This window comes from Sparus aurata, chromosome 10 (assembly GCF_900880675.1).
Source record: "Sparus aurata chromosome 10, fSpaAur1.1, whole genome shotgun sequence".
NCBI lineage: Eukaryota > Metazoa > Chordata > Actinopteri > Spariformes > Sparidae > Sparus > Sparus aurata.
Window position 1 is genome coordinate 7,552,596 of NC_044196.1, and position 24,260 is coordinate 7,576,855.

General features: G+C 37.9%; 3 protein-coding genes across 3 annotated transcripts in view; 1 reads left to right on the forward strand and 2 right to left on the reverse strand.

Annotated features, from left to right (window-relative positions):
• Positions 1-1,439: 1,439 nt before the first annotated feature.
• On the reverse strand, positions 1,440-6,701 carry LOC115589857 (butyrophilin subfamily 2 member A1-like). Its single transcript, XM_030431042.1, has 6 exons — positions 6,437-6,701; positions 5,289-5,366; positions 4,183-4,524; positions 2,662-2,735; positions 2,473-2,548; positions 1,440-2,142 (listed from the first exon to the last, which is right to left on the reverse strand). Exons 1-5 carry the CDS (start codon positions 6,504-6,506, stop codon positions 2,489-2,491), a joined length of 624 nt encoding a protein of 207 aa, XP_030286902.1. The 5' UTR covers positions 6,507-6,701; the 3' UTR covers positions 1,440-2,142; positions 2,473-2,488.
• A 1,012-nt stretch (positions 6,702-7,713) lies between these two features.
• LOC115589817 (myelin-oligodendrocyte glycoprotein-like) overlaps positions 7,714-24,260 on the reverse strand; it is a 125,485-nt gene continuing 108,938 nt past the window's right edge. Inside the window, exons 3-7 of the mRNA XM_030430979.1 lie at positions 10,915-11,146; positions 10,306-10,635; positions 9,726-9,743; positions 9,243-9,329; positions 7,714-8,856 (exon numbers count right to left, since the gene is read on the reverse strand). Of these exons, the coding sequence (XP_030286839.1) occupies positions 8,816-8,856; positions 9,243-9,329; positions 9,726-9,743; positions 10,306-10,635; positions 10,915-11,146 (708 nt within the window). The 3' untranslated portion in view covers positions 7,714-8,815. The remainder of the gene's footprint in view (positions 8,857-9,242; positions 9,330-9,725; positions 9,744-10,305; positions 10,636-10,914; positions 11,147-24,260) is intronic.
• Positions 17,358-21,934, forward strand: LOC115589815 (myelin-oligodendrocyte glycoprotein-like). Its single transcript, XM_030430976.1, has 6 exons — positions 17,358-17,471; positions 18,545-18,898; positions 19,098-19,427; positions 19,693-19,710; positions 20,041-20,145; positions 20,512-21,934. The coding sequence occupies exons 1-6, from the start codon at positions 17,387-17,389 to the stop codon at positions 20,529-20,531; spliced, it is 912 nt and encodes a 303-aa protein (XP_030286836.1). The 5' UTR covers positions 17,358-17,386; the 3' UTR covers positions 20,532-21,934.

The window sequence follows — 24,260 nt, forward strand, 5'->3', positions numbered from 1 at the left end:
TATTTTATTTTCTATATATTAGTATGAACACACATTTGGATGAATTAGGGTTTACTTGCATCTCGTATAGAAATTATTCTTAAACACTATCTGTAATTAATACTTGACTTTAACTTCAGTGTGTCATCTTACCAAAATAAAAATAAAAACGTACTTATGAACATGTAATTAAAAGTGACGCTGCATATTGCAGTTACTGTGTAACAGGTTTAAAAAACGTGACAATGTTGCGCACGATAGTTTCGTTTTTTTTGTTTTAGTTTTTTAAATAAACAAAGGTTTCCCTCTGTGCATCTGGACTTGTTAGCTAAAATGTTGTACTGGCTACTTTTCTTTGTTTTTGGTCCTGTTTGTCTGTCTTGCCCCTCACTGTTATGAATAAAGCCCTGCGCCTGCATTTAAATCAGAACAGAGCAAAATAGTCAGCGTTCTCTTATCAAAGACGTTGTTTGATCCCTAAACAACACATGTAACCATTCTCAAATTACGTGTTGTATTATGTACCTTTGTTACGTTCGTGAAGTAAGGTAAGTATGTTAAATTGTGGTGAAACTGTTGCAGCATTTAGGCCCCAAAACTACTTGGTTAGATTTCAGAACATATAGTTTGGTTAAGCAGTAAACACAATGTCACATACATGATAGGTTATTTAAGTTAACTCACAAGTTCACTGACTTGACATTGTGCTTTTCCCATTTTGAGGAATGTTTTACAAATATAAACTGGATCAAGCAATTAGAATAACAAGAGTCACAATCAAGCTTTCACAGTTTTATAGTTTTATAGACGTCTCTTTTAAAACGGTGCTCTATGGGGAAAAAAAAACTTTTTGGGCTGCAGGGGAATTTTTCATTGCACTACCACGAGCTGCCACCAGGAAAATTTAGAAAAAAGACTGAGTTGTAACCTTCCCAGTCGTAAAATACATTCATTATGCTGTCCACTAAAGGTCACCGCTGAAGTTAACATTAGTCGTTTTAAACCCCCTTAAAAAAAAATGGCTGTTGTGTTCTGGAAAAGGGGGTTTTTCTATAATATTTCTAGAATAAACATTTGTTCTTCATTTATTTAAAGGTCTTCTGTTGTTCTGTAGCTGGGACAGAATATAGGCACTTCTGTTGATTTATACAACCAACAACAGAGCAATTGCGTGTCTAACTCTGAGCAACAATGTTGCGGAACACCGCTGTCTCTCGGCTGGACACACCGAACTTCACCTCGGGGATGAACGCCCCCCTCTCTGATTTCTCCTATCACCACGCAGAGGAGGTCGGCCTATGATAATGACTCCTTTTGTTACGTAACGAAAGGAGCAGAATCAACAGCCTGTTGGAGCGCCGTGTTACCAGTGGGTGGGCTGCAGAGACCATGCAGGAATCACTTGTTATCCCCTTTCAGGGAGTTGGCAGGCTCTGGGAGGACCAGCTTATACATGTAGAGAGCTGAGAAAACGTGTTTTTTATGATATGGGACCTTTAAAGGAAAACATTCCAGCTATTTTTGATTTAACTTAAAAATTCACGAGTGGTTTTCCTACATAACTCAGGTCTGTAGAGCACTTTACAACTGTTGATGATTGTATCATTCAGTCAATTAATATCTCAACATTAAAATATACACATTTCTTCCAGTTACAGTTTTGCAGTAAAACCCCTCACCCTAATGCTTTGTTTTTCTCTGGCTCCAGTTCTGATTTGAAACAATCTGATTCACAAATCACAGCCACAACCCTCACTGTGACAGTACGCTGATATAAAAACCCTTCCATCTGTATTAATTCACAGTAAAGGTGAAACAAGAGCACCATCATGAGGTCAGACAGGAGAACATCATTGTACCTGCTGTTGCTCACATTCAGTAAACTGTAGATTAAAAATGCAACTCGTAAATATTCAGTTCTCTAGTGACCATATAAACATGTTACAGTAAACAAGGATTTCTCCATGTTTGGTATTTGGACATCAGAATAAGTCAGATGCTTTACACAATACTCGGCACTTAAGGAAATAAAATATTTGAAAGCAATAAAGGCAGTTTTTTTGGTCAAGAGGCCAAAGATATACTCAGGTGTGAGTGTTGCTGGTGTTCCCTGTGTTCTTCAGGTGGCTGCCTCCATGTTTGGTCATCCTCTCCCATCACGTCCTGCACGCACACACGCACACACACACACACACACACACACAACAAAACAAAACAGGATATTTATCAGTATGAAAATGGCTCATGAGCATTTACGTTACCTACCAGGTTCTACCCCTCTTTTGTCAGTTTTGGACATGAAGAGCTCAGCAGTCAAGTTAACAACTTAGCAACATCTGGTTACGTCTTGATTCCACTGAGCATGTTTGATAATTGGCGTGTGTGATGCAGTTTTCATCCAGGTAAAGACTCCAAAAATACTCGATTACGTTTAGGAAAAGATCAAACTTTGTGTTACTACTGATATTAGGAGAGGAGTCATTGATAACTTACTGATCTCCACTTTTGTTCAATAGCACAGCATACACAGGAATGTAGATATAACCACTGCCAACGCCAGTGAAGCACCCTGAAAGAAAAGAGAAGATAAAGATTTATTCTTTGCTGTGAGGTTTCCTAGATTACATAAGGAAAAAGAAATTGAAGTTGACCATGGGAGGATGGTTTGGTTTATCGACTTACATTTTGGTCCGGGGCTTTACTCCTGACTCCAGCCGGAGTATTAACCGGGTCTGTAAGCTGCTCTTTAGGAGCCACTGTTGAATTAAAAGCAAAACAAAAGGATTTATAGTACTACATTTACTGTTTCAGTACTTTGTAACAACAATAGGGAACATGCTATGTTATTTTTATTTGAAATACAGGAATTTTAGCGCACCACTCCTCCCGCAGCATTATTGACACATGCAGAAAAATACATAAAAACATGCAGAATGATTAAGAATTGTGTGTAAATGTCTTTTGGTGGTGATTTGAATTAACATTTTCATGAACATTTTAAAAACTGTGATTCATATTCCCATAAGAAATGATGGGAAATCACCATGAAATGACCCACATGTCTTTTGGGCCTTGTTGTCTCACCGTAGCTTAACATAGAAAAGTGATTCAAAGCTTTAACGAGACACAAGACAGAGGACGTCATTCAGTTTTGATAGCTTGTACAGTTTTTATAACACTGCAGTTTACGTTTTGGGAAATTTTCTGTTTGTTTCAGATTTTATGATGTTTGTATATTGGACGGTATGTACCCCTAACCCTACGGTAGAGTGGATGACATCATCGTTATATAGTGGAGAGGAGCTGTGAAATCTTTTTTTTTTTTTTTTTTTTAAATGTATTCTGCTCTAAAGCCTGAAATTTTCACTCCACATGAATAATTTATACATCAAAACGTAGGAAAAATTGTGTCTATTGTCAACATGTAGCTATGGTAAGACAACTTTGACTTCTGGCTGCAGGAGCTTCCCAGTGATAGTGTAGGGATGATGTATGTTTGAAGCTAACTGAAGTTAGCATCACTGTGGTTCCCTCTGTGGGATTTCTAATTGGATTTTGGAATATTACAGAAAATAATCACAAATGTATGAATCCTCCAGGTTCTGTTCATCCAGATAATCTCCACAGATGAACTCCACTCTGTGATGTTTGAAGATAAATTAACTGTGTAGCAGTAAGAAGCTAATGTTAGGCTACAAACAGACGACATCACGGTCACATGACTGAAACGTCACCACCACTAAGAGTTTTACTGCACAATTACTATCCAGGTTTTCTATAAACTGATCAATGTACAAGTTGAGTCAGAGTTAGAATAGTGTGTAACTAAAGTGGGCCTGTAAAGACGGAGTCGTGTGTAGAGGAGTCTCCGTGTTCGCTGTGAGGACGTTTAATGTCCCCGACAATCTCTGTAGTCTCATTCAGACACTTGTTAGCAACCGCTAACTGTTTTTAACACATGAAGAGTTTTATAACTAAACTGTTTGTTTATATATTTCAGACATTGAACTGGAAACCAATTTAAAAACCTCACACACTTTGAGACGAGGGAACTAGATGTATTAAAATGCTAACTGATTTCTGGGTTTTAGGACTCATTATCACACCACTACACCTCTGGTTATCATCGGTCTACATTCAGAATGAATGAGTGCAAAAGCAACTGTCAAGCAATCAAAGTATGAGTCATGGTTTACTCCTCACCGGTGACTTGAATAGAGCAGGAGATTTGCTGTTTTCCATTTCGAACAGAGCAGCTGTACGTTCCAGCATCATCTTCCCTGACGGATGAGATTATCACAGGTATTTTCCCTTTGGTTAGATCCCCACTGCTGCCGTGAGACGCTCTGTCTCTGAACTGTTCTGCCTGATCCCCAGGGGAAAATGCTCTGCTTTTATAAACAAGGACCCGGCCTTTCTTGTTGAACATCCATTCGATCACTTTCGTGGTCACATCTTGTTGAGGCTCAAGCTGGCAGTTCAGAGTGAGGGGCTGTCCAACCACAGCAGCGACCGGGTCCGCTGAACATGTGATCGGATCCTTTTCTGCAACAAGACACAACACGAGGCTTTTATCAGATCTTCTGCCGCACGAACAGGGACGACACATCGGAGACTAAATGAGTTCCTCCATGCAGTCACGGAAAGTCTTTTTGTTTTCTTTAAAAATAACCAAACCAAGGCAATCCTAAACCAAGACTATCTTATCATTCATTAATAGTGTTACCAGTGAGATCTATGCAGAGATATGGTGGAAAACTGACCTGATGATCTTTAACAACAGACTTATTAAAGAAACAGTTCACCTGATGAGGTCAGGTGAAGTCTTGTAGACGACAAAATAATTCTGGAGCATTTTCTGATCAACTGAACAACTGATCCAAGTCTGCAGAAAATCCAAAATTGATTTGAAAAATGATTAAGTTATTCAAATCCTGATTGAGCTGTCAAGCTAGTGGTGGCTCCCATTTCAATAGGGGTCCATGCTAACGCTTTAAGCTACATTGACAAGTTAAACAGTTTTAAAAAAGGGTGTAAATAATGTCTTTTTGGCTTCTTGCTGTATGGAGTTATTTTATGATTTAATTCAAGTCTTCAGCTACTTCATTTATTTAGAAGAACGCTGCAACTCTGTTTTACTGTGACGCTCAAGAACTGTTATATGGACTACAACACTTCACCTGACTCTACATCATCATGTAGGGAGGAGATGAATAACTTTTCTCTAAGAATTAAACATTTTCTTGTAGTAATCAAGTTGAAAGTACAATGAAGGAGACAGCAGACAGCATTATTTTGTTTTTACATACCTTGAACCGGCTGTGAGCCCACGAGACGGGCTACTATGCCTGGTTTTGGTTCATCTGAGCCAATCAGATCGGGCTCTCCTGGGGAAACAGGTGTTGCATTTAGACTTCCTGTTAGACTTCCAGAGTTGAACAGCAGTTTCTCTTAAAGACTCAACAGTGTCTACTGTCGACTACAATAAAGAGCATTTTAAGCATTTTAAAATCTGTTCTTGCCGTTGGCTCAATTTCTGTGGAAAACATTACAAAAAATGAGTGAGATATGGTAGATATGTGACCTGATCTGGCAACTCACTGGCTGATCATCTCAGAGTTGAGGAGGAAGAAAGAGGGAATTAAGTCAGGTGGGGCCATCATGCTACATTAAAGGAGCAGTGTGTACATTTAATGGGCAGAGAAAGATCGAACTGTCTTTGTTTTCATGACTACATAAACTGAAACACAGTTTATACTCTTTCACTTTGTTTAGAATGTGTCGTTACCTTCATCAGGAAGCCAAACTACTGTTTCATCAACATGTTAATAAAACTCAAATCGCGTTGTGACATGTTGTCAGGGGCAACAGTGTCATTGGGCTCGGTCACCTAAAGGTTACAACAAGTTGTTTCTAACTAAACTAAACTAATCTATTTATCAGCTTTTTCTAAGGACAGTTTCATTAATAATACAATTAAAGGGGCATTTTGTCATTTTAGGACAAGAAATTCAAACTCTGCGTTTTAATATTCATAGTATCAACGAGGTAATAATACAAACTTGTTTCCTTAAGTGCATAAACAAGCTGTTTGATGCTAGAAAGGTCCATATGCAAACACAGTAAAACAGCATAAAGTGTGTTGTCCTTTAATGTCACTTTGTTTATTTAGCTGTTTGGGTTAAAGAATGAATGAAATATGTTAGTTATTATCTGGACTTGTGTTGGTTGCAAAATGTGACCCGCTGAAAGTTGAAAATAATATTAATATACAGTATTTTTAATGCAGTTATGGTGTGAAACATTTCCTGTATTTTTTTCTGTCAGATTAAGTTGCGCAATATTTAAATAAGTTACAGCAACAACAGAAAGCAACATGAATGAATGAATATCAGATAAATAACAGACAGAACATCCACAATGACGTCATGCTGAATAATTTAAGAAGGTTTCTTACTTCCGATGAAGGTGATCAGCAGAACAATAGCAACCACTACGACAAAACCGAGAATGACCTTCCACTTCATCTTGAAATGAAGTTTGTTTAGTTTCGGTTTTGACTGAAGCCCGGAAATAAACTCAGATCTGGACCAGAACCAGAGAACCAGCAAACAGAAGCTCGTCTCCACTCTTCAGACAGCAGTCAGAGGTCGAGTCACTTGTTTTAATCCTGTAGAAATCTTCACAGCAGTCCGATGATGGAAATGTGTCCGCAGCACAGAGCAGAGCGAGCCGGACAGGAAGTCAGGGAGCACAACGACACAAATGCATCCGTTCATCCTTTCAAAATAAAACATCAGGTTTAGACTTTAGACAACAAAGCTTTTAAATAGGAACAGGAAATAGACTTAAAATAAACAATAATGAAACAACTTAACTTTTCACGTCATATATCTGCACATTTAATTATTTTTTTTATTTTTTATTCCTTTTTATTTAAGTCCACAGAACAAGGAATGCATGATGTAATTCAAGTATGCAAATTAAAGTGCATAATAATATATTTGTCGTGTTAGTGGCAACCAGAAGCAGATATTTTGAACCAATACATTATATTTTCTCACCCTAACCAAGTGTTTGTTGTGCCTAAACCTAACCAGAGCGTAAGCACGCTGCCACAACATAACATTTTAATTGTAGAGTTGCAACATACAGAGATATTAAGTTTGAGCATTTCTGCACAGTGCCTACATGTATTGGGTCGACTGGGTTTGGGTACTGGGACACTGTGCTGAGTTCTTGTGTTGCTCTCTGTCGGGATTGGAGTGACATATAAATGTAGGTGGATGTCCGACTGTATGTTGTGATGAAGTGTGCAGTTCTCATGCAGCCTTTCTGCCTCGTTGACTCGTGTTGTGCAGGGTGGTTTGAAATGTGTGTGGTGTGTACGCGTCTTCAAGAGATTCAAGGAGTTTAAAGGTCGTTTAATGTTAATGTTGGCTTCGATATTCAAAAGAATAAAATCAAACACATATAGATTTATCAACAAACATAGTTTTAAGTGTCATCATGACAACTCGGCCTTTTAGTGTCCAAAATAGGGATGCATAATGGATTTTTGTTTTTAGCTGATACCGATAACTGATAATTACCTTCTTCTTATGGCCAAAAAGTTAGGGATAATGTATAGAACGGCAGTCATTATCAGGACGCGATTCGAAGCTGTTTCAATAACACGAAAATAATTGACCACCGAATGCTGGGAAGGCCCATTCAAATGAATGGAGCATTCTACAGCATTAACAAGAGCCTTGTGATAAATGATAATAATTTCACATTTTTGTATTTAAAAAATGACTTCAAATTTTAATTTATTTTTAAAAAACTTTGCATGTAAAAGACGTGTCGTTGTATTAAACACGAGGTATTGAAACAAAAACTAAAGTGCATCCCTCAACACAAAGGAGCTCAGTCTGCAGATAAATATTGACAAAAGGCGAGTAGTTGACATTCACATTTTCTAAAATCAACAAACCAAACACATTCCCTCCCACAGCTCAGAAACATACATATTACATTACATATAAGATTTGTAATGTTAAAATTTAACCCCTCGCCTCTTATGTGTTATTTTGGTTTAGAATAGAATGAAGTGTTCACAGTTTGATCACTCAGTATCACTAATGAGTCTGGGTCTGCTGGTTTAAAATAGTGCTTTGTTTTCCCAACATTAATCTTGGTGAAAAAGAGTCTGAGTCTGAGTCTGACATAAACATGCAACATTATAACATTAATATATTTCAGATACAGAGTTTGTTATGTTAAAATTAAATGGAGCACCACAATAAAAAATAAATAAATATGGACATTCTCGTCAGTCAAAGTGTTTATGAAGCCAGTAAAGAGTGCAGAGCTGAATGTTTAAATCGCTTCGCTACAATTATAAAAATCAACTCCACGTTTGCAGATTAAACCCAAACTTGTTAAACCCAAACTTAAACTGTCACTGCTCAGTGTTCTGCTGTATGATCTTCATTTAAAAATGCCAGGATTGCAAGGTGGTTCTTAGTTGGCTCTGAGAAATGTCGATGCCTCACCCTGGCACCCTTTGGATCATTGTTCTGGAGGAAGTTGCCAGATTTTAGTGGACTGCTGTTGGTCGAGGCTGCAGTGGACTGATCATGCTGCAGAGACCTGAGGAGTGACTGATAGTGTAAATGTCAGGGCTGTTGTGATAATGCAGGATGTTGTTCTGTTGTTGGAGGATCTTCTCCTCTTCATCATGAAGCTCTGACTGGACCTCAGCCGCCTCTATGGTCAGCTTGTTAGTGGTGCTGTTGTCAGTCCAGTGAGGCTTCAGGAACTTTTTCACTTCATCATCACTCACAAGACGTTTTTAGAGGACTGCCTGGCCTTCCGAAAATGTTTTTCTTTCTGCTGTGTAAAAACAAAAAAAGTGGTGTTATTTCTCACAGTAATGTCTGATGAAGTCTTTTTTGATTAGAAGTCCATTTTGACAGAGCGTTAGCTGTTAGCATGTTGCTGCCTGAAGTCTCTGTTTCAGGCTGTGTTAGCTCAGAGTTTTAGAGATTGTACAACCTCGACAGTCTGAGCATGCAGGTTTACTCCATGACATAACAGTGTACTTAACATTACTTTTCATCTGATGAATACTTATAGAGAGCTGGGATTTGTTTTTATGACAGTGGTGTCCAAATAAAAATAATAAATATGTATCACTTTATAATGTTGCTTTAAATGTTATCAGATGCAGCAGTGTTTTAAGACAGAGGAAATGAAAAGAGGAGAAATTTGTGACTTACTGATCTTTTTGTTCTTCAAAAATGCGCCAATAACAACAACAACAAGTACAATCACAGCAATGATGACTATAAAAGTGAAATGAAAACCTGAAAGAACAGAGAAACAAGTCAGGATTTGTTCTTCACTTTGGGCTTCAAAGATAACATCCATCCATTTTTCAAATATGGATCATCTGTTCAGGAATAAAGTATAAACTTAGAGTCGGTCCCACTGAACCTGTCAAAGCCCTGAAATGCTCCTCTGACTTTAGGAGGCAGATTGTTCTCTGAAAAACCTGATCACTGCAAGTCCTCAAGTGATGAGAGTATTTTAATTTGACTGGAGGCCAGAAAAATAATGAACTAATTCCTCCTCAGACCACTTTGATAAAGGTAAAACCTGAACAGAGTCAACAGCTGTCCAGCAGATGGTGCTTTAACACCTGACCACTGAATGAATGTTGAATGACACACTGATGATATCTGTGTACAGGAAACACTTACCACGGGCTGGTGGTGGCTCTGTGGATGGAAATGAAATAAGATGTTAAAATGTGTGAAAACATCAGGGCCAACAAGAAGAGTTTCAGTTGAGGTTGCAAAAAACATCTTTGTTAAAGGTCCATTGTGTAGGATTTAGGATTTTTTTTTTCCTTAGAATTGTGTCTTTTTTCAGATTTTCCGATTTAAGGGTCAAATCTCAATTCCTTTTTTTAAATAAGCCCTAATCCATTCAATAAATTTATGGTAAATCAGGCCATCTGCAGCTTGTTTGTGGCGACCAAAACAGGTATTTGAAGCCAAAACAAGATGTTTTCTGAACCCTAACTGAACCCAAACATATGCAAGAGAAACACTGAAAATGTAACCTAAACAAACAACATTAATAAAAACACAATGTTTGAACATATGTGTGGTTTTACAGAAAACACTTGAGTTGTGAGACAAGGGGTGTTCAGTTGCTTCTGCAACCAAACCACTAGATCCCACTAAATCTTACACACTAGACCTTTGGTGCTAAAATACAAGTATTTAATATTTTCTCTTATTTCATTTCAAATTGCTTCAGTTTATCTGTACTCACCAACAACGAGTGTAACGGAGCTTCTGTGCAGTTTGGGAACAGAGCAGGTGTAATTTCCTGCATCCTGCTCAGTGACGTCGGTCAGTTTTAGAGAAATGTTTCCTCTGGTCATCTCATCTTGGAAGAGAGAAGTTCTACCTTTGAAGTTCTGGTCCTGAGAAACTGGATCATCCCTCCTGTTTCTATAGACGTGGACCAGGGCTGGACCACGTCTCCACTCCACTGATAGTGTTGTTACATCCAGTGGAGGCTCCAGGTGACATGGCAGGATGATGTCATCACTGACCAGTACTTTAACTGGTTGGTATGAGCCAATAACATGATACTTCCCTGGGGAAACAAAGATCACGTTTAGACTTCCTGTTTTAGTATCATCATTGAACACTTTGTTCCTCAATAATGATTAAAAATAAGAATATCTGAGCAACAGCTGCTCCTAACTGAGACATTATTTACTTTTTTATGAGTACACAGTAAACTAATCACTGGGTAGAATGATCTCATTCACAAGCTGATAAAGATTTTCTGCCTGAATGTTTTGCAGACCTCAAATACGTTCAAGTATTTAATGACAGTTAAATACAGACATGTTCTACCTTTTTGACGTACCAACAATAAGTTCCACCTCAGCTTCCTTCTTCATTGCAGGGAGAGAACATTTGTAGGTTCCAGCATCAGACAGTTTCACTTTAAATATTTGCATGGAGACGTTTCCATGCGGCAGTTCATCCATAAACAGTCTTGTTCGTAAAGAATAGGATGGATCTTGTTTCTCAAACAGCAGTCGTCCATCATGGTGATAATGGACATACTTTGGCTCCAAACCTGCTTTGGACCACACCACTGTCTCATAAGCGGCACTGACTGCAGGTTCAAGGTGACATGGAAGAAGAACATCATCACCAACCAGAGCTACGATTGGTTGATGTGAACCAATCAGCTGTGTTTGAGCTGCAAGTAAAACTGAAGAACAAACAGGAGACAGGAGCACGTTATTATACATGTCATCAAATACAATGAATTCAGTTTGTTATTCTGAAAATCAGAAATCATTTGATCATAATTGGTTCTTCTGTCTGTTGGTTGGTTGGAGGTTGATTCATGACTTATCATTTATTCTTTTTCTTATTTTACTTATTTTATGAATTTTGGTTGCTCAGGTGCATACACATATTTTTCATTTGACATGTTTTTCACACATAAAGAAAAAACATCACGTACTAAATTTGCCAAATTAACAAAGTGGCCCAAATAATTACAAATTTGTCATGATAAGCACTTAACTAAGTTTATAAAGTTTCTCCCAACTCAATAACTAATGCCAGGTGGAAACAGGGATATTGAGTCTTAATAAAAAAAACTAAATTGTGAATAAAACAGAAAATGTTGGGGTTACCAGACGCTACTGTACAACCCTGGTGTCATCTAATTCTGATGAATTCCAATAAAATATCACTGACAATAAAATAATACCCGCAGTTTGACATTTATTGTTGACTTAAATTCTCCTCTTTGCTCTGTAATCAACGTCATTCAGTTTCTGTTGAAATGTGATTTTCCATTTGCATGTGCAGATAGATACAATCTGACATATTCATATTTGAAAAGGTACGCAGCATTTTGTCAGCTGTTATCTCCTCTGGCTGAGCAGAAGACGAGGAGTCAGAACAGGTGTGATGGAGGTGTCTGATGAGAAGGTGGTGCAGGTTGGATGTGTCAGTTTTGAGGAAGTTTACTTTAATATCTCATCAAGACTCCGACTCACACTCATCAAACAAAATGCAGGATTCTGTTTGTGTAGTTCAAACAATTCTGAGTTCTGTTTTTTTCTCAGTCAGCATTTAAACACTCTGTGATCAGACCGTGACTAAAATGTATCATTGTGATGACTAAACACAGTAACAGTTTACTGGTATTGACAGTAAATATATTGTTGGGAACACTGAGGCTGACTGAAGAGGTGAGCTACTGTTATGTTCTAACTTCCTGTATCGCAAAATGAGAATTACAAAGATACAATAAATGTTTAATATCCTTTACAACATGTGTCAACAGACATCATCAAACTGCAGATCAGTTCCCCTAAACATCACTGTTTTATTGTCTGGCAACTTCCACATTTTGCACAATGAATTTAGCTTCTTCCCTCTGGACAGAGATTTATACACTGAAGCTGAACTTAGCTGACAGTAAAAATACCTGTTTTTACATAACAAGGATAAAAAGAAATTCAAATTCAAATTTCTTCTCTCACAGACAAGAAAACAGACTCCTTTTAGCTTTAAAGCAACATTAGTTTAAATTTAAGCTCTGCCATGTTCATTACATTATTACAGGTCAATATAAATGCTCAGAGTGAAGTCTTCAGTCTTCAGCTACTGAAGTGCAGCAGTTTACCTTCAGAATAAACACGACTGTCTGTGTGAGTAATAAAAACCTACCTGTAAGGTTCAGACAGATGAACAGCAAAGCCAGAAACACTGACTCCATCATCCTCCACAGATCATGATGCTCCAACTGAATCATTCAAAGTGGGTGAACAGGTGCAGCTGGTTGTGTACAGAGGAGGAGTTCAGCATCAGTGCAGTGTGTAACAATAACTGGGTTTGGTAGCAGAACATGTTGGGATGTGTCTTCCAGGTGAAACACTCCACCCACTTTTACCTGACTGACACTCACGCTTCAGGTTATTAAATATCCTGCACTGTATATTTGCACTCACATCCTAGAATAAGGAATACAATACACCTGATGTGTGTCAGTGTTTGAATATATTCCTGCCACACAAGTGCATCTCTGTTTAAACCTACCCAACAACATGAAAATGAAATAATTGATGCAAGAAACTAATTAATAAGACACTTCAAAATAACTTGGAAAGGCAATAATCATGATAAATAAAAAAAAGCTCCATTAAATATATAATTAATTAGACTATAGGGTGTTTCAATGTCTACAGTAGGTTTCTGTGTTGTCGTACTTCAGCCCATCAAAGTGTCCAGACTTCCCTGCTGTGCAGACGTGCAGGTACAGTTTTCATTTCCCTGTTCAATTCAAAATAATGCAAATATTATAACCACGTCAGCGTCACTGGTTGGTCTGTTCATGTCACTGAGAGTATTCACCTGTTCTGCTGCCTCTCACCTCAGTGTATCTGGACATATAGAGTTCAATGTAACATCAAAGAAAACAAAAGTTTGAAATACACTAAATATTGTCACACTGAGTGCATCTGTAGGTTTTGCTGAAGCAAAATCTTTAACACACATTTATTATTATATTTTCTAAAAATGCTTTAAGGAGCAAGAAGAGAAAATAGAATTTCTTTTTTTACGACAACAAAACAAAGGTGACTTGGGATGAGTGACCTTGAGGAGACGTTTCTCCTCTTGATTTGACAACTCTTAAAGTCATGTGATTTGTTAAGGGAGTCTGGGATATTATTGAGTTCACGTCATTACTTAGTCCATGTTCATGACATACACAGGAAATGTGAGAATATGGTGCGTAGTTCCACTTTTAACCTCTTAATACATTAATGTAACAAAAATAGTCTCTCCCTTGAATAAGAAATAATTATTTGTGATTAAAACTGGTTGTTGGTTCATTGGAGCTCAGAGCCAATTAACTCTGACACAGCCTGTCTACAAGAGACCGTGTCGGTTTCATTTCATGCCATGCAAGTAATTTAACCGTTGTTTCCATGGTAACACACCGGCTTTTTCCTGCTCAGTGTCCCATGACGTTAGTGTCAACACTCTTATCATTGAAACAAACAGACGCAGATGCCTCATCAGTCAGTATTATTCCCCCACAGTGCCTCAATATAATATTTCAGTGAAGTACTTAGTCACCATGCAACACTGTAATTACTTTATAAAAAGTCCTGTTCTGTTTCAAAGAAATAAAATCAGCGATTTCACCAACATGTCAGGATACACTGTGTAGCTGCATCAGGTCAACTCTTTGTTATCAGATCATCCTCAGGCTGTTATTGGACACTTTGTTTTTTCACGTTGGCTTTCTGTTGTGTGTTTAAACTGTCAGCTCTCTTCAGATGGGGCAGCTGTGAGAAGAAACGTCTGTGAGGTGTGAGGAGAAACGTTTATCCAATGATAAACATGAGTCTCAACAACCGAGCTGACAGCAACAAAGCAAAACACAACTTTCACTTCAGCCAGAGGTGTTAAAAGCACCTAAGAGTCATGACAGAGTAGAGGCTAAGATATCAAGTTCAAATGATATTTTGCTCAAGTGAAAGTAAAACATACAGATAGTGCTCAAGTAAAAGTAGTAAAAGCATCTGCAATTAAATGTCCTTAAGTATCAAAAGTAAAAGTAAATTCATTGATGGATGTAAAGATCTAAGCTACCCAGCTGTGTATGAAGAAGCGCAACGCTAAACATCTACAGCAGTATGATAAGATGACATGTACACATTAATCCAGCAGGAATATTAATCAACAAACAACCAATATCATAGGAGACATTTGACTGCACTATGAATACTTTAACTTCTTTTATACCATGGTCTGGGGGAATACTTGATTCTGATTGGCTGCAGGGTGTCCATTAACCCCTGTATATGGACACCTACTAAGTAGTTCCAGTAAAATTGACTGTTTACCGCTGTAAAATTAATGCGCTAGCTGGCGTATCAAATCTGAATATTATATTTCCAGCACTGAGTGCAGTCTGACTGTCAGTCCTTCAGTGTCTTATCCTCTGAACACCACAGGGTGGCGACTGTAACACACAAGCTGCAGAAAGTTCACTTCCCCTCTAAATTTACTGATACGTAACGTTACACACGGCCGGTCATTTGTTCGTGAAAATCTTGCTATTGATTTGGGGACAATGACATGACTAGTTAGCTAGCTAATCGTGTTAGCTAGCATACTGTCAAATTATATTTACTGTTGGTCAACCGTGCGCAATGTTATTGACTTTGAATCTTGCTAGCATAGCGTTAGCTTTCTGGCTCATCGCTGAGCGGACTAGAATATCTCCCGTTGCCAAGTCGTATCTATGATCCGTCCTATTAACTGGAGGAGTGAACAACGTCTCCGTTGCATAAGAATCTTACGGGAGAGTAATGATTGTTCCAGGTATTAGTCAAACCCTCAGGCGTTACCAGGGAAACTAAGTTATGGCTTGTGAAAAACTTTATATTTTGATTGTAAAACGCATGAAAATGTAAATTAATGGTCCAAATGTATTTTCTTTGGCAAGTGACCATGGTATAAGCGGGATAATGCCCTTCGCGGTGTCCATAAACAGGTATTAATGGACAACACGGAGGCCTAAGAACCGTCCGACGTGCAGCCTCCATGTCGTCCATTAACTCCTCATTATGGACACCTCATCGGGCATTATCTCTTACGTATTAAGAACATTTTGCTGACTTTGCTTGTATATTTGTTGATGAAGGTTCTGAGTCATCCAGGTCATACTGAACTGGAAATGCCTCTGTTTGCTTATTTGTTTATATTGTAAATAATCGCTGTTTTTTTTTTTTTATTGTTTATTGTCTTCAATCATGCACCTTATTCACCAAGACAAATTCCTCGTTGGTGTAAAACGTTCTTGGCAATTAATCTGTTTCTGATTCTGATTTCTGAACGACTCTGAAACTCAAAACTCTCCCCTGCCCTCAATGACTCTGTAAGGAAACTCCCGTACCGAGTTTAAAACCCTGCGACTCCCCTCTGGTTAGCTAGAACTGACAAAGTCTCTTGGACGAGAGGTGAAACATCATCATCAAACTGAAATATGTCCAGTTACCTTCGATACAGCACATCACTAATATTGCATTCTTTCTTGTCCATGGAGAAAGTCAACAGACTTCCTTGAAAAAACGGTACATTTTGAACTGTATAAAGATTGTGCAACACTGTCTGCAACACATTCTTAACTAATTGGACATAGTTGTTAATTCAGCCAATGTCATACATGAATATATTTCTTTCTTTGTGTAATAAAACGTATCCAGTTCTCTCTGTTATGATCTAAGGCTGCAGATGTCTGTGTGTTTTGTTGTGCTCATGTGTCTTCTGTCTGCTTACAGAGGTGATGGAGGACTGTGGAGCTCACACACACACACACACACACACACACACACACACCTGCAGCAGGTTACTGACACTTTCAGTGATATTTGCATAGAGAGCTGTAAAGAGCAATCACTAGAGAGGCATGTTCAAGCCAGAAACAAAAACTAAAAGGCAGCGATGCATTTGCATTATCCAGTATCTATAACAACTAATACTGAGGACCAAGACAGAAACGAGTGCAACATTGCTGCAGAATTGATTTGTTTATATTGTTATAATCATTATTAACCAGTATTAATGAAGAAAACCTGTTTTCTCATTATGCTTCTTGATGTATTTTTTATACAATATAATAATAAATGTGTGTTAAAGATTTTGCTTCAGCAAAACCTACAACTGCACTCAGTGTGACAATATTTAGTGTATTTCAAACTTTTGTTTTCTTTGATGTTACATTGAGCTCTATATGTCCAGATGCACTGAGGTGAGAGGCAGCAGAACAGGTGAATACTCTCAGTGACATGAACAGACCAACCAGTGACGCTGACGTGGTTATAATATTTGCATTATTTTGAATTGAACAGGGAAATGAAAACTGTACCTGAAACACCCTATAGTCTAATTAATTATATATTTAATGAAGCTTTTTTTATTTATTTATCATGATTATTGCCTTTCCAAGTTATTTTAAAGTGTTTATTAATTAGTTTCTTGCATCAATTTATTTCATTTTCATGTTGTTGGGTAGGTTTAAACAGAGATGCACTTGTGTGGCAGGAATATATTCAAACACTGACACACATCAGGTGTATTGTATTCCTTCTTCTAGGATGTGAGAGCAAATATACAATACAGGATGTTTAATAACCTGAAGCGTGAATGTCAGTCAGGTAAAAGTGGGTGGAGTGTTTCACCTGGAAGACACATCCCAACATGTTCTGCTACCAAACCCAGTTATTGTTACACACTGCCCTGATGCTGAACTCCTCCTCTGTACACAACCAGCTGCACCTGTTCACCCACTTTGAATGATTCAGTTGGAGCATCATGATCTGTGGAGGATGATGGAGTCAGTGTTTCTGGCTTTGCTGTTCATCTGTCTGAACCTTACAGGTAGGTTTTTATTACTCACACAGGCAGTTGTTGTTCATTCTGAAGGTAAACTGCTGCACTTCTGTAGCTGAAGACTGAAGACTTCACTCTGAGCATTTATGTTGACCTGAAGTAATGTGATAAAAATGGCAGAGCTAAGATTTAAACTAACGTTTCTTTAAAGCTAAAAGGAGCCTGTTTTCTTGTCTGCGAGAGAAGACATTTTAATTTTAATTTCTTTTTATCCTTGTGTGGTGAAAACAGGTATTTGTACTGTCAGCTAAGTTCAGGTTCAGTGTAAATACTCTGTCCAGAGGAAAGAAACTAAATTCATTGTGCAAAATGTGGAAGTTGCCAGACAATACAACATTGATGTTTAGGGGAACTGATCTGCAGTTTGATGATGTCTGTTGACACATGTTGTAAAGGATATTAAACATTTATTGTATCTTTGTAATTCTCATTTTACGATACAGGAAGTTACAACATAAGAGTAGCTCACCTCTTCAGGAAGCCTCTGTGTTCCCAACAATATTTTTACTGTCAATACCAGTAAACTGTTGCTGTGTTTAGTCATCACAATGTTATTATTTTAGTCACGGTCTGATCACAGAGTGTTTAAATGCTGACTGAGAAAAAAACAGAATTCAGAACTGTTTAAATACACAAACAGTATCCTGCCTTTTGATTGATGAGTGTGAGTCAGATTGTTGACATGGAGATACAAAGTAAACTTCCTCAAATCTGACACATCCAACCTGCACCACCTTCTCATCAGACACCTCCATCACACCTGCTCTGACTCCTCGTCTTCTGCTCAGCCAGAGGAGATAACAGCTGACAAAATGCTGCGTATCTTTTCAAATATGAATATTTTAGATTACTCTCCCCGGCCTGTTGTCACACCTATTTCTGATGCACATGAGAGCTGGTGCCTGTTTCCTGCTTTTTAAATGAGTATCTGTGCTGCTGTTCAACCCACCTCTGTCCACAGTGTGTGTGTGATCAGGAAACTTTTACAGAATGACAAACTGAGTTCATTATATTTGATGACATATATAATAAAGTGCTCTTGTCTCCTGTTTGTTCTTCAGTTTTACTTGCAGCTCAAACACAGCTGATTGGTTCACATCAACCAATCGTAGCTCTGGTTGGTGATGATGTTCTTCTTCCATGTCACCTTGAACCTGCAGTCAGTGCCACTTATGAGACAGTGGTGTGGTCCAAAGCAGGTTTGGAGCCAAAGTACGTCCATTATCACCAAGATGGACGACTGCTGTCTGAGAAACAAGATCCATCATATTTTTTACGCACAAGACTGTTTTTGGATGAACTGCAGCGTGGAAACGTCTCCATGAAAGTATTTAAAGTGGAACTGTCTGATGCTGGAACCTACAAATGTTCTCTCCCTGCAATGAAGAAGGAAGCTGAGGTGAAACTTATTGTTGGTACGTCAAAAAGGTAGAATGGGATCATTCTACCCAGCCATTAGCCCACCAACTACATTTTAACGGAAACTTGAATGGATAGCTGTTGCTCAGATATTCGTATTTATATATGTACTTTATACTTTTTATTCATTACTGAGGAACAAGGTGTTCAATGATGCTTCAGCAGGAAGTCTAACTGTGATCTTTGTTTCCCCAGGACAGTCTGATGTGATTGGCTCAGACCAACCAGTTAAAGTACTGGTCAGTGATGACATCATCCTGCCATGTCACCTGGAGTCTCCACTGGATGTAACAACACTATCAGTGGAGTGGAGACGTGGTCCAGTCCTGGTCCACGTCTATAGAAACAGGAGGGATGATCCAGTTTCTCAGGACCAGAACTTCAAAGGTAGAACTTCTCTCTTCCAAGATGAGATGACCAGAGGAAACATTTCTCTAAAACTGACCAACGTCACTGAACAGGATGCAGGAAATTACACCTGCTCTGTTCCCAAACTGCAAAGAAGCTCCGTTACACTCATTGTTGGTGAGTACAGATAAACTGAAGCAATTTGAAATGAAATAAGGTGCACATGTTTGGGTTCAGTCAGGGTTCAGAAAAAGAAAATACCTGTTTTGATTGCCACAAACAAGCTGCAGATGGCCTGACTTACTTAGAGGATTGGGGCCTATGTTAAAAAAAGCAATTGAGACATTTTAAACAAAAAGTTAGAATTCTGAGTTTAAAGCCTTTCCTCTGTTGGCCCTGATGTTTTCACACATTTTATATTTCATTTCATTTCCATCCACAGAGCCACCACCAGCCTGTGGTAAGCATTTCCTCTACACAGATATCATCAGTGTGTCATTCAACAGGTGAATCGTTCAGTAGTCAGGTGTTAAAGCACCATCTGCTGGACAGCTGTTGACTCTGTTCAGACAGTTTTACCTTCATAAGAGTGGTCTTATAGAAGGAATTAGTTCATCATCAAGCTGGCCTCCAGTTAAATTAAAATACTCAATTACTTTAGGTAATCTCAAACTCTAAGTTTATACTTTGATCCTGACCAGGAGATCTGTGTTTGAAAAGTGGTTGGATGTTTTTTTTTTTGAAGCCTAAAGTGAGAAACAAATCCTGACTTATTTCTCTGTTCTTTCAGGTTTTCACTGCACTTTCATAGTTTTCAATATTGTCACTGCTGTCATTGCTGTCATTGCTGTGATTGTATCTGTTATTGGCGCATTTGTGAAGAACAGGATGACCAGTAAGTCACAAATTTCTCCCCTCTTTTTTCCTGTCTGTCTTCAAACAGCTTAACTTTGATAGATTCCCTCTTAATGTGCATCCAGTCTAAGCGATATAAGACTAATCATCTAGTCTTCATTCCATCAAAGATGTGTCCAAGTTTTTCAAAAGCTAATATTTGCCTCACATACTCAGAGAGCATTAGTTGCTGCTTTACAGCTGATTACATTTAAAGCAGCGTTTTATAGTGATTCATATATATATTGTTATTTCTGAGTGGGACGCCACTGTCGTAGAAACAAATCCCAGTTTTCTGTAACAACAGGTCGAAACGGCTTCATCAGACATTATTGTGAAAAATAACAGCACTTTTGTTTTTACACAGGAGAAAGACAGATAATTTAAAGGACCAGTCAGTCCTCTGATCACAGTACAGTGAGTGATGATGAAGAGGATCAGTCCCTTATCATTTGGCCTCTCTGGACTGACAACACCACTAACAAACTGACCATAGAGGGGGTCAAGTCAAAGCTTCATGAGAAGATCCTCCAACAACAGAACATCAACATGAAGTGTTTCCGCAGCAGTCCTGCCACACACTCAATGTGGAAAGTTCAGTAGTTGAGTAAATATTCTAACTTACTTTGTGTCTTTTCAGCTCTGCACACTGTACTGCCTTCATAAGCACTTTGATTGATAAAAATTCTCATTATTTCTGGGTGTCATCCTCTGAATTTATGCTTTAATTTCTGAGATCAACATGAATGTCTTTACTGTTCAGTTTCTATATTTATTTATTTTTATTTTTTGCCACTTAAGAAAATGGTGTTTTTGCTCCATTTCATTTAAAAACAAAAAACAAAAACAAAAAATCGACACAGATATGTATTCTATAAACCAGCAGACCCAGTCTCATCAGTGATACTCGGCGGCCAAACTGTTTAATCATGTGAAGAGTCACACTGATGACAAACTGAGTTTTTTAGGTTTTATTTGTGAGAGAGTCAGTCAGAGACTGTTTTAATCAGGAAAGTGAAGAGGTTGAGGGTCAGTGTTGCCCTCTTTATAATATGTTCAACAAAACCACACGAGTTTCCAATCACACTGATAAAACACGAGCTGATTAAATGAAGTTAATCCTGTGAAAGTGAACAGTCCTGCTTGGTTCTCACATTACTCTTTTTTACTGATTTCATGTCATTCTGTAATATTTTCGCTTCCTTTGTTCTTATTTTAGTTAGTGAGAACTGTTGTTCTGTTTGTGAGTTTGACAATGTCCTGTGTTTGTTTCCACTTCTGATCATGTATCTTTACAAAATGTATTCGTTTTTAGTTTTTTTAATAGACTGACAAAGAAAGTCAGAATTCTGAGAAAGTGAAGTCAATAGGTTGCAAATGTAAATACCATTTTTCTTTATTCTATCATGAGACTGTGCAATCAACGTTTACCTCATAATGACGTCTTCCCTCTGAACCAGCTGCGCACTTCATTAAGAATATGTTATACCATCATCAAACTGATGATCCACGGTGCTACGAATCAACAAGGATAGAGAGGAGCACTAAAACACAGAACTTTAATACCAGAGTAAACATGCATTGATATTGTCCTCTGATTGTAAAGTTATGTTGACTTGTATGAACACTTGTGTTGAATGGTTTGTCTAAATTGTGATGTTTCTTTAAATGCTGCAGCTGTGAATGCAGAGCAAAGTTCATAAAGTATTTATCCATCCCTCATCTGAAGCAGTGTAATATTTGTTCTGCTGTAAAACTGACAAAAAATAAAAATAGATTTATTGTTCCAATGTGTATCGAAAATGTTTCTCAGTCACTACAATGATCCGAGGCTTTTAGGAGTTTCACTTGGTCTGTCAACTGTTCTGTCTGTTGTGACAGCTTTTGATGTGTTCTGTCTGTCCTCATGATGGCGCTGTGCACTATGAGAAACTTTCTGCTGATTCACAGAGGAAACTGCAGTGGAGCAGGAAGTATTCAGATCTTTTAAAGTTAAAGTGGCAACACAGCACTGAAAATACTCTGTCACAATTATTATATGTAAAATTTGTCATGTCAAAATGTTAAGTTCTTTGTTAAATTTGTTGTGAATGGTGAAATCAGTTCAAACAGCTGCTGGAAGATAAGAAATACTTATGACAGGACGCACAAAAACACACAAAAAACAGGCTTTTACAGCAATGGCACGACAAACAGACACATTTTACAATTTCCAAAAAGGCATCAGGTATTTAAACTTTGCGGTAGCCATTCTACAAAGTTTTTGTAAGTTTCACCTCATGATGTTGTGATGGGGAAACCAGTGTTTCCTCATGTTAATTAGGCTGCTGGCTCTTGAACACACCCAGGTGTTGGAGTGGTTCCCTCACTGTTGGTAGTGTTAAAGTTCACCGGGACACAGTTTGCAGTGATTGGAATGATTGGCGATTGCCGTGAGCACGTGTGGTGGGTAAGTTGTTGCACTCCTGGAACACATCCTACAGTAGGCTGCCTCCCTTTAGCTGGCTTCTGTCCACTCTCTTTTGTTGTTTTTGGAATGTGTTTCAAAGGGATACAATTTTACTGTGTTTACAAAAGAATACTTAAACGAAATTGTTATATTTTCATAACTGGATTAATTTTCCATGAGTTATTAACCCCCTTTTCCACAGATATTTTCAATTATTCATTATTTCACTTCAATTAATAAATGCTCTTTACTTTGGAACCACGTCTCTGTCTTATCTCAGTTAAACAAACTTGTGTTGTCCAATATGTAATTGAGATCTTGCCAGATTTCCATAAGATATTTCCTGGGGTGAAATTCCCCAGGTGGCGTTGTCAGTAAGTCAGATTTTGGTGGCCTCCCACCGACAATCTCACCTCGCCACAATGTGACGACTCTTAAAGGGATATTCGTGAATTCACTTAATTACTTGGGCCATGTCCATGACAAACACAGGAAATGTGAGAATATGGTACGTAGCTCGTCAAGAAAACTTTTAACTCTTTTAACCTGATTTTAAACTGATGTAACAGGAATACTTTCTACCTTGAATAAGGAATAGTTATTGGTTGTAGTTAATGGTTGTTATTATCGGAGCTCAGATCCCACTGACTCTGACATACCCTCTCTGCACAAGAACATTGTTTCCATGTTTACACACCTGTATTGAAATGTCCCATGACATGACAGAGTAAACACTCTTATCAGTGAAACATGCAGATTCTTCATCAGTCAGTATTTTCCTTCACAGTACCTCAAAATAGTATTATAACAAGATGGTTCTGTTTCAAAGAAATAAAATCAAATATTTCACCAACATGTCAGGACACACTGTGTAGCTGCATCAGGTCAACTCTTTGTTATCAGATCATGCTTAGTCTGTTATTGGACACCTTTGTTTTTTCAGTTTTCTGTTCCGTGTTTAAACTGTCAGCTCTCTTCACAGATACAGCAGCTTTGAGGAGAAACATCTGATAGAAATGAATCTCAACAACCGAACTGAAAGCAACAAAACAAAACACAACTTTCACTTCAGCCAGTGTTAAAAGTATCCAAAAGTCATGACTGAGTAGAAGTAAATATATCAAATTAAAATAATATTTTTGTAATGTTAAGGACCCTCTTACAGAAATGCTAGCAGAGAGGGTGTGACGTATTTAAAAGGATGCTCAGACATCAGATGGAACAACAGTGGTACCAAAGTTTTATTTTGAAATCAAAGAAACAAACAAGTAAAAAGTAGCAGAAAATAAAAATACTTGTGTGAAGTACAGTAGTGGGTAAAATGTACTTAGTTACTGGATACAATCACCTTTCACAGCAGGTTTTAATGTGACACAACTTTGTGTCAGAACAAATCTTTTATTTTTATGATAACTTTTCCTGTCCAGTGAAAAATATTCATTTTTATACATTTTTCACCAGAAAGTCACACTGAGATTACAATCAATTGCTGCAGTCATACAAAAAGAAAACACAACATATAACACATGATAAACTATGATAAAAGACAGTGACAACATGAGAAACAAAACAACATTCCTGATGATGCCCTTAAGTTTACAATCAGAGAACATACATCCAGCTTTATTGTTTACTCTGTGTTTGATGCACTGAGAAGTTCTTTAGTC